Genomic DNA, 14847 nt, shown 5'->3' on the forward strand with positions numbered 1-14847 from the left:
TTTGGCAATGCAAGACTACAAACCACTAAATATGTCCATGCAGTTTTAAAAGCAGCTCTACGGTCAAACAGCCTCTGCACCTAATCAACTGTTCCCTTGGCCACCTCGCAGCCGCTGCCTTTTGTTGTCTTAAACGTTCATTAATCAGTCAAGCGGCTGCCATGTTGCAAGGCTGAACTTGGTGTAATGAGGCTAGCCATTCACTTATCAGGCCTGCTCCTCAGGAAATTGCATGAGCCTGAGCTACGTGCTAATGTTAGCTGACCAGGCCTGGTGCTGTGAGTAATAGTGGCCCTGTCAGGGCTGGCAGCAGGATAAATAGCCAAGCAAGCCACAAGATAACATGTTAGCACGCTAATGTTAAATGCGTTAGGAACCTGTCCTGCTCCCTGAGGCTTTAACATTTATTACGATGTCAGACCTCACTCTAGGAAAGTTTCAGATCTAAAAGTGGGCAATATGGATAAAATAACATTTACATTGTATATGGTAAAGTTAATTCATTTTCTATAACCTCTTCATCCTGAACAAGGTCACAGTCGATCCTGGGCCTACCTGGAATCACTACAGGCACAATGCAGGAACACACCCTGGTGCCAGTCCACACACCCATTCAACCATTCACACTTGTGGATAATGCAGTCTATTCCCCTACCCATGTGTGTATTATGGACTGTGGGAGGCTACCAGAGCCCCTGGAGCAGTATAGTGGTGGTAAAGGAAGCTGAAATGTGCATTTGCAACATAATTCTACATTAAACTGGAGTCCCACTTATTATTTTTTTAAACATCGGTGACTGAAATGTAAACAAAGTACTTGAGAGGGTTTTGAAAGTGATTTTAGAGAAATGTATACTTTAAACAGTGGTGGTGATAGATGTCCCCATTTCTACAACACAAATATTCATTCATTCATTCATTATCTGTAACTCTTATCCAATTCAGGGTCGCGGTGGGTCCAGAGCCTACCTGGAATCATTGGGCGCAAGGCAGGAACACACCCTGGAGGCCAGTCCTTCACAGGGCAACACGTCACATATTTGTCACACATTCACTCACACACTCACACCTACGGACACTTTTTGAGTCACCAATCCACCTACCAATGTGTGTTTTTGGACTGTGGGAGGAAACCGGAGCACCCGGAGGAAACCCACACAGCCACAGGGAGAACACACCAACTCCTCACAGACAGTCTACAACACAAATGTGACATGTAAATTTTGTGTTATTTACCCTACAATCCCAAAACATTCTGTGCCTTTTAATAATTGGTTAAATTTACCTTTAAAAAAAGTCTATGAAAAAAATATTTACAAAGAGATTTTTACAAGATAAACCTGAAGCGTTATAATGGCCTGCTATTCTTATACAGTTTATAAAAATACTCAATGTTGTTGCTTATAGGCTCTACATCTGAAGTCTTTTATCCAGTTCTTCTGTGCATATATAATGTAATATTAATATACTGTCTAGCCCATTTACGGGTTCCACACATAGAGGATAATACTCTTACTGGAAAAATGACAAACAAAACATCAGGGATAAGAAAAATGTACATTAATAAAATAATGGGTAAAACAGCAACATATTGGGTTTTCCACACTCTTTCCGTCAAGATATTCCAAAAATCTCTATAAAATAAGTGTCATGAGCATCAACATTTTATCAGGACAGTGAACAGTTTGTAAATTCAAACAAACAGAATGGTGGGGAAATGCTAATACTGTTAACAATCTCCAGTAATGAAAGCAGAAATGGTTCACAACAGCCACAGTTTTGATTATAACTTTTGGTTTAAGAGGGAAATTTTAGCCTGATAACATGTGAATCAACCAGAAACACCTTCACAGGCGCTGAATCACAACCACGATTAACTGGTGTGTCAGTATAAACTGTTAAATATAATAGTGTTAAAGCCTCAGGTCATTAAAAAGTCAATATTCTACCATCCCTGGCCAAAACAACCATAAATCTCAATTTATGGAAAATAATTGCAATTTAAAACACAGTTAGCTTTTCTCTCCCATTTCGTTCACCACCAACGTCCAGAGTATGAGTCTCTCTAATCTCTGCTCTTGTCCTCTACGCGGTTCTGAGTCCGGTTCTCAGACATCTGAAGTTCCTGCAGGAGTCTGAGTACGTTGTCTGTGTATTCATTCCTCTGTCTGTTCAATCCTCTCAGTTTAACAGGGAACAAGCTCGAGTGCGGTGGCTCATAAGCCTCAGGACAGTGTACTTCACACAGCGTGAACCAGCAGGCGTCTGGATCTATCTGCATCAGACTCCGGAAAACACTGTGGACAGATTACAAGAAGCGCTAGCATCACAATTACAGTACAGATGTCTACATCCACAACACGGTGCAAAAAAAGCAGAGAGTTTATTTTACAGCCAAAACAACCTTGTTTTGTTGTTCATATTTAAGGAGAGATTTCAGAAGAGATTAAATACAATACAATCCACCATGTCAATAACTACCACGAAACAGGAGATGAAACTGCAATGTCTGAAACATAAAAGAGAAATTGGGACCCCCAATAATAATACAAGACCTGCTGTCCCATATCAGATAAACAGCATTTAAAGCAGATGTAGGGGACACTTGTTGAATGCATTAGCACCTGGACCTGGAGCTCCTACCACCCCACAAACACTGAAATATAACAACCGATCCAGATTGATGTGGTCTGCATTTATGAGATTTAAAAAAATAATTATTCTGATTTTGTGCCGAGTGTAGACACTTTTAGACAATAGAATTCTGTTTCCACACAGCTCCAGGGACCTGGAGGTTGTGGGTTCGATTCCCGCTCCAGGTGACTGTCTGTGAGGAGTTGGTGTGTTCTCCCTGTGTCTGCGTGGGTTTCCTCCGGGTGCTCCGGTTTCCTCCCACAGTCCAAAAACACACGCTGGTAGGTGGATTGGCGACTCCAAAGTGTCTGTATGTGTGAGTGTGTGAGTGAATGTGTGAGTGTGTGTGTTGCCCTGTGAAGGACTGGCGCCCCCTCCAGGGTGTATTCCCGCCTTGTGCCCAATGATTCCAGGTAGGCTCTGGACCCACCGCGACCCTGAACTGGATAAGCGCTTACAGATAATGAATGAATGAATAAATTTTCTTTCCTACCCTTTTGAGTCTCTAGTCACAGTGTTGGACCCTCATTTATGTGACAGCACAAAGACAAAGTTAAATGGAGCAAAACAAACAACGAGGAGGAATAAGGGAGCCAATTAAACAAGGCAAAAACAAGAATGGAAAAGAAAGAGAACTGAGTGAAAAGAGCTTAAAAAACAGAGATTCTGCTCCTCGCTCCTGGGCTCTCGTGAAGGTGCTTGGGTTTATGTTTCCACTGTGGGAAGAGACATCAGCATCGTGGATCTGAAACAATGTGGAGTTGTTAGTCTTAGAAAAGACTGTAAGATTGAGCTTTAGAGATGTGTGAAAATGTCTTTGCAGATTTATATGAAAAACTGGGAAAAAAGAGCAGCTTCTGTGTAATATCAATTAAATAAACCGTTTTCCTGGTGTTGACAATGAATGACCGGTGTTTAATGGCTGTTCTGAGATATGTTTAACATCGTGATCAGTATTCAGTGGTACTTAAACATTTTAGGTGCCCAATATGTGCTTATTTATCAGCTACGTATGCCATGTCAGCACATCCCATAGCAACAGCATAAAAAAATACATTTCAAAAGATTCCAAGGTTATTAGCGAGTGATATGAGTGATAATATATGTAATGTAGAAACAAAAGACCAGACACTTTCTTTACCTACTGTTTAAAGGAAATGAGGGTTAATTAGGCAGTTTTTCAGACGGGGTCCCAATGACCAGATCAGTGCTGATGTCCATGGTAAATCCTTTAAAGCAGAGCACTGGGTTTAATCTTCTAATCCAGGTTGCTGCCCCACAGTGCTCCTAATTAGGATTATGTGGAATGAAGAGGCAGAAGTGGTCTGTAAAGTGTGTTTTCTACTTAGTATTTACTGTGTCCGTGCTTTGCCTTTAATACAGCTTCCAGTCTTGTCAAAAGATTCACGTTCATTGTTTTAAAATGACTATTTTTGCACACCTCTAAAATCCAGTCTTAGCAATTGCCTGCCTTTTCCACTTCATCAGTTCCCAGTAATCTCAAACACATTCTGTGATGTAGAGGTCTGGTCTCTGGGATGTCAGCCCCTTGTGCTGAGAAAACCAGCAGGTTCCTCTTTGTCTAAGTATCAGTGTCTTCACAGCTCCACGTCCTTTCAGATCCAGTGCTGAACTGTCTTCTCATTGTGGATTTGATCAGACCTGCAGGGAGAGAGCTTGTCTCTATTTAAGACTTGTTCAGTCCAGGTCTTGCACAGCTTTTGGGAGTCTCAGTATCATTTTAGAGTCCGTTTTATATTGACAAACATCTTCTGAACCAACAAGTATCTTCTACTTCTTCTACTTATTTGGACATAAATTCATAATTTTTTCAGTTTGTTTGGTTCTAATGTTGAAATAGTGTTATTAATTCATCGCCTGTATGGTGGGAACACACCCTGGAGGGGGCAGCAGTCCTTTGCCAGGTCTATAAACACTTTTGAGTCACCAGTCCACCTACCAACGTGTGTTTTTGGACTGTGGGAGGATACCGGAGCACTCGGAGGAAACCCACGCAGACACAGGGAGAAGGCAGGTCCCTGGAGCTGTGTGACTGCGACACTACCTGCTGCACCACCGTGCCGCCCATATTGTGATATACAATAACAAAAAGGCACATTTACCAACACTTATTATTGAATAAGCTATGTTCTCCAGCTCAGCTGCATCTCCTGCAGTGCCTTTTGTTTTAAATGGATCGTCTCAACTTGCTGCAGCTTTATAATCATTTGGCCACTGGAATAAGGTGTGCTGTAATGACTGAAAACGAACAGCAAATGTCTGAAAGTGTGGAGCTCAGGAGCCCCTTAGGAACACAACTCAGAATCACTAACGTCAGCAACTACAAGGCCCCCAATGCAGCTCGGCTTGCTTCATAATTATCCTGGCAGCTCACCAGAAAGATAGGAGGGGCACAGAGGCACCCAGGGCTGGACAATTTGGAAGAGCAACTGCTGAAAATCAGTGAAGAAACACACACACACACACAAAATCACCTATAATAACATTGCTAACAATCTCAACTCCAATGCATGCTGCACTATTGTATATGGTGTGGACAGAAAGAGTATAAAATACTAGTGGACAATAGGCTCTAGTACAAGTGCAGCACAAGGAGAGTATTATCAAGGTTCATTTGCACGCAGTGATGTGTCACTGTAATTTGATATGGGGACATTTGATCCAAGGATAGGATATACTGCATTAATAGAGAGCAAAACAATTCAGCTCTTCATAAAAAAAGGTCTTAAACTACGAAGCACGCCATTGGCGGTACTAGATAAAATATGTTAATGATATGCATGCACATGTGAATCTCCGAGACAGATTCCTTGTATGTAACATATAGAATAAAGAGGATGTCATTCTGATTAAGGGAAAAGTGAGGGAGGATCTGTTTGTGTAAATACTCTCCTAAATGTCATTTCGCCAGCATTTGAAATTCAATGAGTTGGTAGAATCTTCATCTCTTACCAGCAAGCCCAGGTGTGTGTGTGTGTCTGCAGAACAAAAATGAGTGTGTCAGACAGACTCTCAGGAGATTTGAGTGTGTTACCTTAGGCAGGCTTCTTGCAATCTGACTGGCTGTCGGCAGCTCAGGTAAGAGATACAGGCCTCAGAGATGTGGTCCAGATCAGAATCCACTGAAAATAACACACGCACAAACAACAAATACACACAAAAACACAAATTTAAACATAATAGAATCTGTCATCAGGCCACATGGTTAAATCCTGGATTTCTGCCAGGTTTCACTATCAAGAAATCATTATTAAAACCTACAATCATAATGAAGTATCTTTTGTTTAAAATCACATACATGAAAAGGTTAGTCTCTGCAATAGATATTAGAGCTATATTTAAATGAAAACAATAAATGAGATTATAAACACTATCAGAACATTTAAATAAAAATGAACCAACTTATAATTCTCAAACCAAAAGTAACAACAGACCCCGTGCCTTTATAAGCCTGTTAAAAATGTTTAATAAACTGTGCAAGGTACAACTCAAATCTAAGGGGTATTTATGCTCCATTTATTAGTGGACAGTATGAGGAGTCCCTCCGGAGGGCATGACTATAATTACTCTATTATTTTGATAACTAGAGCTAATCATTTGGTCAAATTTAATTAAAGATTGTCCTATCACAATTAACTATCAGTTCAGTTTCCATGAATTACACTCCTCTGAGCTATTATGGAAAGTGGGGATTTCATAAGGGTTTTTTTTTACAATGCATGAGGGCATGAAACAAAAAAAAGAAAAAAAGAGATCAATTTATAGAGAGAACTGAAGACTGGGAGAGAGAGGGACTTTAAAGGTATGTAAGGAATCTATTTTGCTCTTTATAGATTTCTCACTTCCTTTTCTACTGTTTTACTGCAAGCTCTCATAACCATGGAAACTCCCGCTCTTTCTGTGCCTACCACCCACACCCAGCGGCCTATCAGTATTCCCTCTGCTGAGCTGCAGGTCAGCACTGAAATCTAAAACTGTGAAGATGGAGAGACTCTCTCTCACTCACTCACACGGAGAAAGCTAGCCTCAATCTGCTAAACCTCCTAAACACTAAAGCTATATTCATTTGGAGCCTGTTTCAAATGGCTGCTCAGGCGCTCATTACCGACTGTTTTAGCCCCTTCCAGCCTTTGCATTCCGACCAAAACAAAACAGCGAAAAGGAGCTGGTGTCTCTGGAGGTCAATAATTAAAATTCATTACAGACCAAGGCAGTAAACAACTCTTTCAGCTCTGGTCTGCCTCTGCTGCCTGCGGCAGGTTCCAGCAAAACAGCCTCTTTTTTAAAACCCCAATCATTCTTGTTCTTTGAACAGTCTACCCTTTTCTCTCATCTCTCTCCATCATTCTCTCTCTCTGTGTATGCTCTGTACAGTTTTCAGGGCAGTGTGGTGATACTGCCTGGAGAGGGAAAGCAGGCAGTTAGTGAACGGGTTAGCAAAAGGCTAGCGGTCTGTCTTCACACAGGGGGGAGCCTGGGGAAACGCAGAGAAAAGCTTTAAGATGGACGCCAAGATAGAGCTGTCAGCCACAGCTGTAACAGGTCTACACACCACTGGAACAACATTTAGATTCACATGCCGTGTTCACTGCAGTTGTGAACAGACTCGACTCAGTCAGCAGTGACAGGAGTCTGACATCTAGCGGAGCAATGCCGTCACTACAGTTAGATCAAGTTTAGGAGGGGATTCTAGTAAAGCACATCAGTGGTTTACCTCTCCCTGCTCTGCAGAGGTTCAGATTTTCCAATTCCCTAGCAACCCTACGTTTACAGTAACATCTGCACTCAAGAAATCTGGTAAAATGTAAAGACAGAGGTAAAATAATGCACTCTTCTATATATGATCCTTTCTTCCATGATGCCACACCAGAGCAGCAGCATCTCTGACCTAAGAAAATGCTTCACATTGGTGTTTTTAGTCCATTATTTTAATATATTACACTGTTAAGATTTTTCCACATTTCCTGTATTAAAATGTTCATTTCACATTGTTGTGAAGCCAAAAGTGTGTGCTTTCAAGACAAGCACAATAACAATTTAGAGTAAAGGTAGAGGCCTTCTGCAACTTTTATTATATTCCATCTTGGAAAAGCCAGGGCAGTGTTTCTCCTAGTCTCTTTCTTTGTCAGAGGCCTTTTATGGACTCTTTGGTCCACTTTTAGTCACTTTTACCTCAACGATTCCTACTGCACTCTGCCATCTTGCATGGACAATGCTATGTGGATGGTTACTTTCTTGACTCTTGGAAGAGCACAACTAGCGTGACCAAATCTGAGATGGTGAAAAAGAGGACACGTCCTCTTTGGGGGGGGGGGGGTGACTACTGATGTGCAGACTGACCAATTACCAATTAAATGTTTATAGAGAAGGTTATCGACCAATAACTGTAGCTCTACAGTCAGACCGTCCAATCAGAAGGTTTAAGGCTCCTTCACCACGCCCCCTTCTCCAAATTCTATGTAAGCTCTAGAAAAACAAAATCCCGGACGTAAAAAAAAATGTCCGGGTAAAAGAGGACGTCTGGTCACACTAGCAAAACAAAATGGAAGGGGCCAACATTTTCACAGGGTAGGACCAACATGCATGTCGGGCTGACCAGGCTATGAAAACAAACTGCAGAGTACACCACACACAGAGTGTGTGTGAATTAATTCTCTGCTCATGATGACTTTACTGTTATATATTTAGTTAGAAATAAGTTGTTTGCTACTATATTATATATAATGTTTAAAATGTTTATTATTGCACCTTTCAGGCTGCAATATATTTGCTTTAGGTAGTGAAACAAATACCTTAAACCACAACTGTTCACAAGCATCCATGTCAATATGAAAGTTGACAGCCTCACAGTTAATGTCTCTACGAACTGCTTGTAATGGCCTTTTAAATGTATCAGGACTGGGGGGGTCAGTGCTCCCAAACACACACACCATCCTCACAACCTAGCGTCTTATTCCAGGTGATAAAATATCAGCCCATTAACAAACATGGACTAAAAATATTTTTTAAAAATCCAGAAAGTTGCACAGAGCTAAGCCTGAACTTGCTGTGCACCGAGCACAACTCTGATTCCATGTGAATGAAGTAATGTGTAGGCAGTCTGTGCAGCCATTTTACAGGACCTCAGTCCCTCTCCAGCCCACGTTGCTTAAACATTGTTTGCCGATTTGTTTTATTTATTCGTTCGCTCTGTGTGAATTATGTAATTAAACCTGCGAGGGTTGCACTTGTACTGAACAGTACAGTGTAACAACTATTCATAGCAGTTTCATTGTATTAGTTATTACAAGTGATCTAGAGTTTATTGCCTGTATTTCAGAGGATGTGGGTTAGTGTCAGACACCTCTGGACTTTACTCTCCATGTGGAGTCCTGGAATCAATCCGCCAGGTACAGAGAGCCGAGTGTATTAACCATACTGAATACCTTGTCAGCTAAACATGGTAGGAATCTGCCATCTTGAGGCTAAACCCCATCACTACAGCACGACCCAGAGTCAGGTGCAAAAATAAAAATATAAAAAATTGCGTATCATTTCAAAATATAGGAAGTCATTCATGTCATCACGAGTCACCAGATAATACAGACTGCTGATTGCTGTGCAAATTACATTTTAGGGGTCATTTCATGAGAAATTTTTATGGCAAGTACATATACCCTGTTACAGCACCTACGAATTAAGCTACACCCACTTTCCATTTGTTATTGTAAGTCAATCATTCACTTCTCACAGACAGTCACCCGAGGTGGGGTTTGAACCCACATCCCGAGACCTGATATTCAATGACATCATGATATAGTGAAGAAAGAAGTGAAACTGTATCATGGTAAGATTTGATGCCCTAAAGCCCTAAAGCAGTTCTACATCTTTCTTTCAATACAGAACAAACTGCAGTTCGAGGGCCTACCAAGATCCAGACGCTCACACAGGGGTCCAAGCCCCTGCAGCACAGCCAGCTGCAGCTTGTATGCGAGCGTGTGTGTGTAAAGCAGTCCGGAGCGAGCGCTGGTCTCGGCCTGACGTGACAGGGCAGAGGTCAGTTTTGGCAAAACCTCCTTAGATACTCGCTTCCTCAGAAAGTCCCCACACGTCTCTCCCAGCACACACAATACCTGCAGAGAGAGAGAGAGTGAGAGAGAGAGAGAGAGAGAGAGAGAGATGGACATTATGTACAATATCCAAGTATAAAACGGAATTAGTATAAGATCATTTTGGTGCTTTTATTGGCATAAGGATATTCCTAAATAAACATATTATAAACTATAGACCAGATACTCCTAATACACTGGGATTGCAGATCCAAAAATATGGGCATTAAGGAAGTGTTCATACCCTGAAAGCTCGAGGTATGGCCAGTGGATCATCGTTGGTGAGACGGTGGAGGAGTGCAGGCCAACAGCGGTGCACCATCGGTAAAAGCTCATCCTCTGTTTCAGATAATACATAAACACATAGCTCCACAATGTCCAGCACCTGGAATTCACAAAAACACAAGGTCAATTAAATAATAACAAAACAAACAGAACACCCAAGGTCAAAAACCCTGCTGGGTATAACACTGATGGGTTTAATACAGGTGTAACCCTAAAAACAATTCCATTTGATTGTGATCCTTTAAGATCTGACTTGAAGCACAGTGAAACTTCATCATGAGTCGATTAGTTTGATGTTATTCAGAATACAGTGGGTAATATTGTCGAGTCCTTAGTCAACAATCCTAACCCTACATTCGTCTGTATCTGTAGGTAAACCTTTAGCTGCTCAGGGTAAGAGCGTCTTTCAAATGCCATGAACGTCAATTCACATGCAAGTTACATAGAGAATATTTCTGCACCTTTAACCGTACTCCTAGGCTGGGGTGTGACAGAAGGTGAATACAGCGCTCCATCACATCTTTAGCTACAGAAATATGTACAGGCAATTCTGGCTTCACATCTGGACATTGCTCTTCCACATTATCACCTTCCTCACAACCTGGAGCTATTGGAGGCATATCTGGAAACAAAAGAATGAATGGTAAAACAATTCTAGCAATAGACTGGGAAACATCAAGATTAAATGCATCAAATTGTGCCATTTTCAATTAAATACATATTTTAAATCATTGCATTCTATTTTTATTTACATTTTTGCTGTGTCTCAACTTTTCTGGAAAAGGGGTTTGTATTCAAATAAGGGTCAAATTAAGCAAATGAGAAGATACAAGAAACTCAGACCTGCACTGCTTGGGTCTTCCTCATCAGCCCCGATCCCTTGAGCCAGTTCCTTCTGTTTTTTGTAGTCCAGGAGAAACTGCCGAAGGTCTAGCAGCTCGGGTTTCTGATTGTGTGCGAGTGCAGAATGCTGTCTAGGGGCTTTTGCACTGCTCTGAAACCATCTTACTGTAATAAAAGTGGTATTACATGTAATCCTTGACCTTTTACACATGGGAAAACTGAACTGTTTGTTATTAGTTATTTCAACTTTTAACTTGTATTAATAATAGAGAGTTTTCCAACTCCTTGAAGATTTTTACATAATAATGGCGTTATATTATCTATTAAATTTCAAACCTTAAGGCTACATCTTCCTTAGTTTTTGAGATTTGATCCCTTTCATAGATTTGGCTAATTCACTCAGTCACCTACTCACATTTAGCAGGCTGATTATTGTCCACTAGGAGTCACTATTTGCACTCAAAGAGTTTCAGTGCTCGATTTTTCACAACAGTGACACTGTGTAGACAATGTGTGCTTTTTTTACTAAAACAATTTGAACTGTCCATAATCCAATTTTACAACATTTGACAAGAACGAGTCAGGAGCACTTACCCAGTGCCTTCATGAGTGACTGCAGCACTGTACAGAACTCCAGCGACCTCTGATCGTAGCTCAAGTCGAGTGCTGTTAACACATCCTGCACCACATCCACCACTAGAGGCAGAAGATCAGCATCTGAATGAGTGAACATGACCCCAAGGACTCGGGGGGCATGAGGGTGAATGCTGGGTCTGCCCAGGTTCAGAGAGATGTCGTTTAGTAGGTAATCTGCATTGCTGATGACCAACTCCTTGGGCGAGTGGTAATTGCAAGCTACACAGAGGTTTTGCATGGTGCAAAGAGCTGATTGGCTAACCAGTAATGACTCATCTCCTGCCTTTTCCAGCACCGGGTAAAGTGAGGTCATCAGAAGCAGACGAAAATCCACTCCCAGGGCCAAAGCAAAGGAGCCAATCCCCTCCAGCTGGAGGCATATCTGCCAGATGTTGCTGTTCAGTTGGTGGAGTGTTAGAGATCTGGGTGCATTGCTGGAGGTGGGAATCAGCTGAAGGCCATTCCCTTCAGGGGCACACAAAATCGCTGAGACTGGAGACTGAGGTGTTTCCTGCAGTTCACCATCAGATTGCTGTAATACAGTGGGGAGATGCCAGTTGTTCAAACTGATGTATTCCTCAATGATGGACATAACAGCAGATTTCAGGTCCTCGTTCTTCATTGTAGAATGCTCCAACCTCTTAAGTTTAGAAATGTCTCCTCCAGAATGTACACTTTCTATACCTAGTCCTGCTGCCCCAGTGATAAGCTCATTGAGGACCAGGGCAGATTGTTTACGATAAGCAGAGGACTCCCTGTAGAGATCCAGAAAGTGGTCAACTAAGAGGTAGAGGTTTCCATGGTGACCTAGCATCCGGCAAATCTGCTTCAAAGCAGAGAAGATCTTGTCATCTGTAAAGTAGAGGAAGTACTTTCTCTGGTACAGTGTTTCAAGGGCATCAGGCCCTATATCCACCAAAGGAGTGAAACTCCTTTCTTCTATAATCCTCACATCTGTGACGTCCATCTCCAGCACCTGCATCAGTGCTTTTGATATGCGCTGCAAATGAGTTGCTGATGTCAGCACCAAATCTACCTGTGGCCCCAAGATCTTCAGGTATCCGAGGAAGACGTTGAGCACAAAGAGTTTGCGCTTGTCGTCTGTCGTCCTCATGAGTCGAGGCAGCATAGACGACAAGCTGTGCAAGTTTTCTGACAGGACGTCTTTGAGAGCATGACCACAATTGCTTTGGTTTCTTCTTGCAACTCTATCAAGGGCTGCAATGCACCTCTCCTTAACTCTAGGTTCCTCATCATTGATGGCACCAACCAGAGCCTCTAGAAGAGGACCAGTGCATTCATCTAGAGACTTGCTGCAGTAGGTGAGGAGGTAGTCTGAGAGATTGACGAGTTCCAATCTTACTCTCCAGTGCTGGTGGGCAGAGGTACAAGAGATGATGTTTTGCAAAGCCAAAGCAAGTCTTTTGGCGGTGGTCTTACTCCAAGAAGGAGTCCTTTTCACCACCAGTTCACCAACCCTACCCAGTTCAGAGGACTCTGTGCTTTCTTGGCCAGCATTCTGAAGTTGATCATCATCCATAACAAGTCCGATTGTTGTGTACCATACTCTCAAGGCCTTTACTGCAACCAGATGCCCTTGTCTTACATCTCCACTAATCACCTGGCTCAAGGCACGGGTGATTCCTGGTAGAAAGGTGGCCAGAGCACTACCAAGCAAGTACTTTTCATTCTTTTCTGGCACCTTGTGAGTTCTGGAACAGTCACACTGCATGAACAAAGAGAGGAGACACTTCAGAGATGCTGTCTGCACCTCCCTGGACTTTTCTTGCTCTGCTAGGGCCAAAAACAATGACACAGAGGCTCCAAGTCCTGGCAGCATTGTGGGTTCATAAAGCTTAAAGACCACATCCCCATATGCAGAATGCAAAAGCGCAATAAAGCATCGTAGCACTGCCAACTTTAGTTCCTCAGAAACTGGAGCTGGTTTTCCAGGATCTGTTGGAGAGCAGAGGCAAAGGCACAATTCGGAAAAGAGATCTCGCAGAGTACTCCAACTGTGAACACAGGTGTTTTCCAGAACATAGGCCATGGCCTCCATAGAGGCCTGTATGAGGCCCTCACGCTTTGGTCCAGGGGTCTTAAGGACAAAGCGAAGGGGAAACAGCACATAATCTTGAAGTAGCTGGAGAGTCCCATCACTAACGGCACGAAGGTGGCCACTAAGTGCTTCTACGTTGGACAGGGTGGGCTCTTTGGTCAAAAGGACGCAGGAGGGCCGTAGATAAGCAAATGCGATCTTGGGGTCATCGATCTGATGATCAGCCATTTTCCATAAGTGGAGCCTGTGTCAAATGAAAGATAAATGTTTTAGAAATAAAAATTTCATAAATTACCTATTTTATAAAATGGTCTTGCTTATGTTATCCCCTTGGGGTCCACTAAGATATAATTGGTGTGGCTTCTCATTTCTAAACCAGACTTAACACATGAAGTCTAGATGGGACTAAACTGCTGAAGGCTGAACAATCATTAACCTGGCAATTCAGTGACATCCTCTGAGAAAAAAAATTAAAAATGGTAGTTTTTTGCAGACTTAATATTATACTGTAATGGTAATGAACTAACATACATGTTGAATCTTGTTTATATACTTATACTGCCCCCTTACATTTTTGGCAAAACCCCATAGCTCAGAACACTTAAATATTTTCATTACATTGCCTGATTAAAATATTTGTTTCAATGTTTAGGAAAATAGTGCATATCTTTAAAACACAAAACTGGATTTAATTTATTATTGGACTTACGATATCTGACATTTCTACCAGTTATTAGAAATCTCATACTGAAGCTCGTTAATATCCACTAGTTAGATACTGTTAAGGCTGTGTTTGTTAAACTATCTGTTTGAGGACTGAGCAGGGTTAAGCTAGCCTACAATAACATAACCAATGTCCAGAGAAAAACAAAAAGAGTCTGTTTTTACCTTCAGTCCAGCATGTTTATCGCGGCTCTGTCAGTCTCATATTTAACGTTAATCAGATCTAAAAAAAAACACCTCTGTTTCTTTCTCAGTATGCAAAAGCATCGTGTAGCTCCTGGCTTCAAGTCGATGTCATTAACAAGCGACGTGGGTCCCGCTCCAATCCGCGCTCTTGTGCACTAACTAGAAAACTTACCTACAGCATATATCTCTGTTGAGAAGGTTAACCACAGTCCACTGTCCATTAAAATGACAGAAACAAACGCTTGAGTCGGTAAAAACATGAAATACATTATATCTGAAAGCACAGAACACAGAAAGCATAGAACACAAGGGTTCAAATGCAAACCTTGTTAGAAGTGCAACGGCTGAAAGAGACGCACTAGAAAGATAGGG

The 14847-nt window shown here is 41.9% G+C and overlaps 1 protein-coding gene across 1 annotated transcript; it reads right to left on the reverse strand.

Moving 5' to 3' along the window:
* Positions 1 to 1327: 1327 nt before the first annotated feature.
* Positions 1328 to 14580, reverse strand: tti1 (TELO2 interacting protein 1). The gene is made up of 8 exons (XM_066670127.1): positions 14455 to 14580; positions 11466 to 13810; positions 10872 to 11036; positions 10490 to 10650; positions 9988 to 10128; positions 9563 to 9767; positions 5690 to 5777; positions 1328 to 2297 (listed from the first exon to the last, which is right to left on the reverse strand). Exons 2-8 carry the CDS (start codon positions 13792 to 13794, stop codon positions 2066 to 2068), a joined length of 3321 nt encoding a protein of 1106 aa, XP_066526224.1. The 5' UTR covers positions 13795 to 13810; positions 14455 to 14580; the 3' UTR covers positions 1328 to 2065.
* Between the last annotated feature and the right edge of the window lie 267 nt (positions 14581 to 14847).

The sequence above is a fragment of the Hoplias malabaricus genome, chromosome 5, assembly GCF_029633855.1.
Source record: "Hoplias malabaricus isolate fHopMal1 chromosome 5, fHopMal1.hap1, whole genome shotgun sequence".
NCBI lineage: Eukaryota > Metazoa > Chordata > Actinopteri > Characiformes > Erythrinidae > Hoplias > Hoplias malabaricus.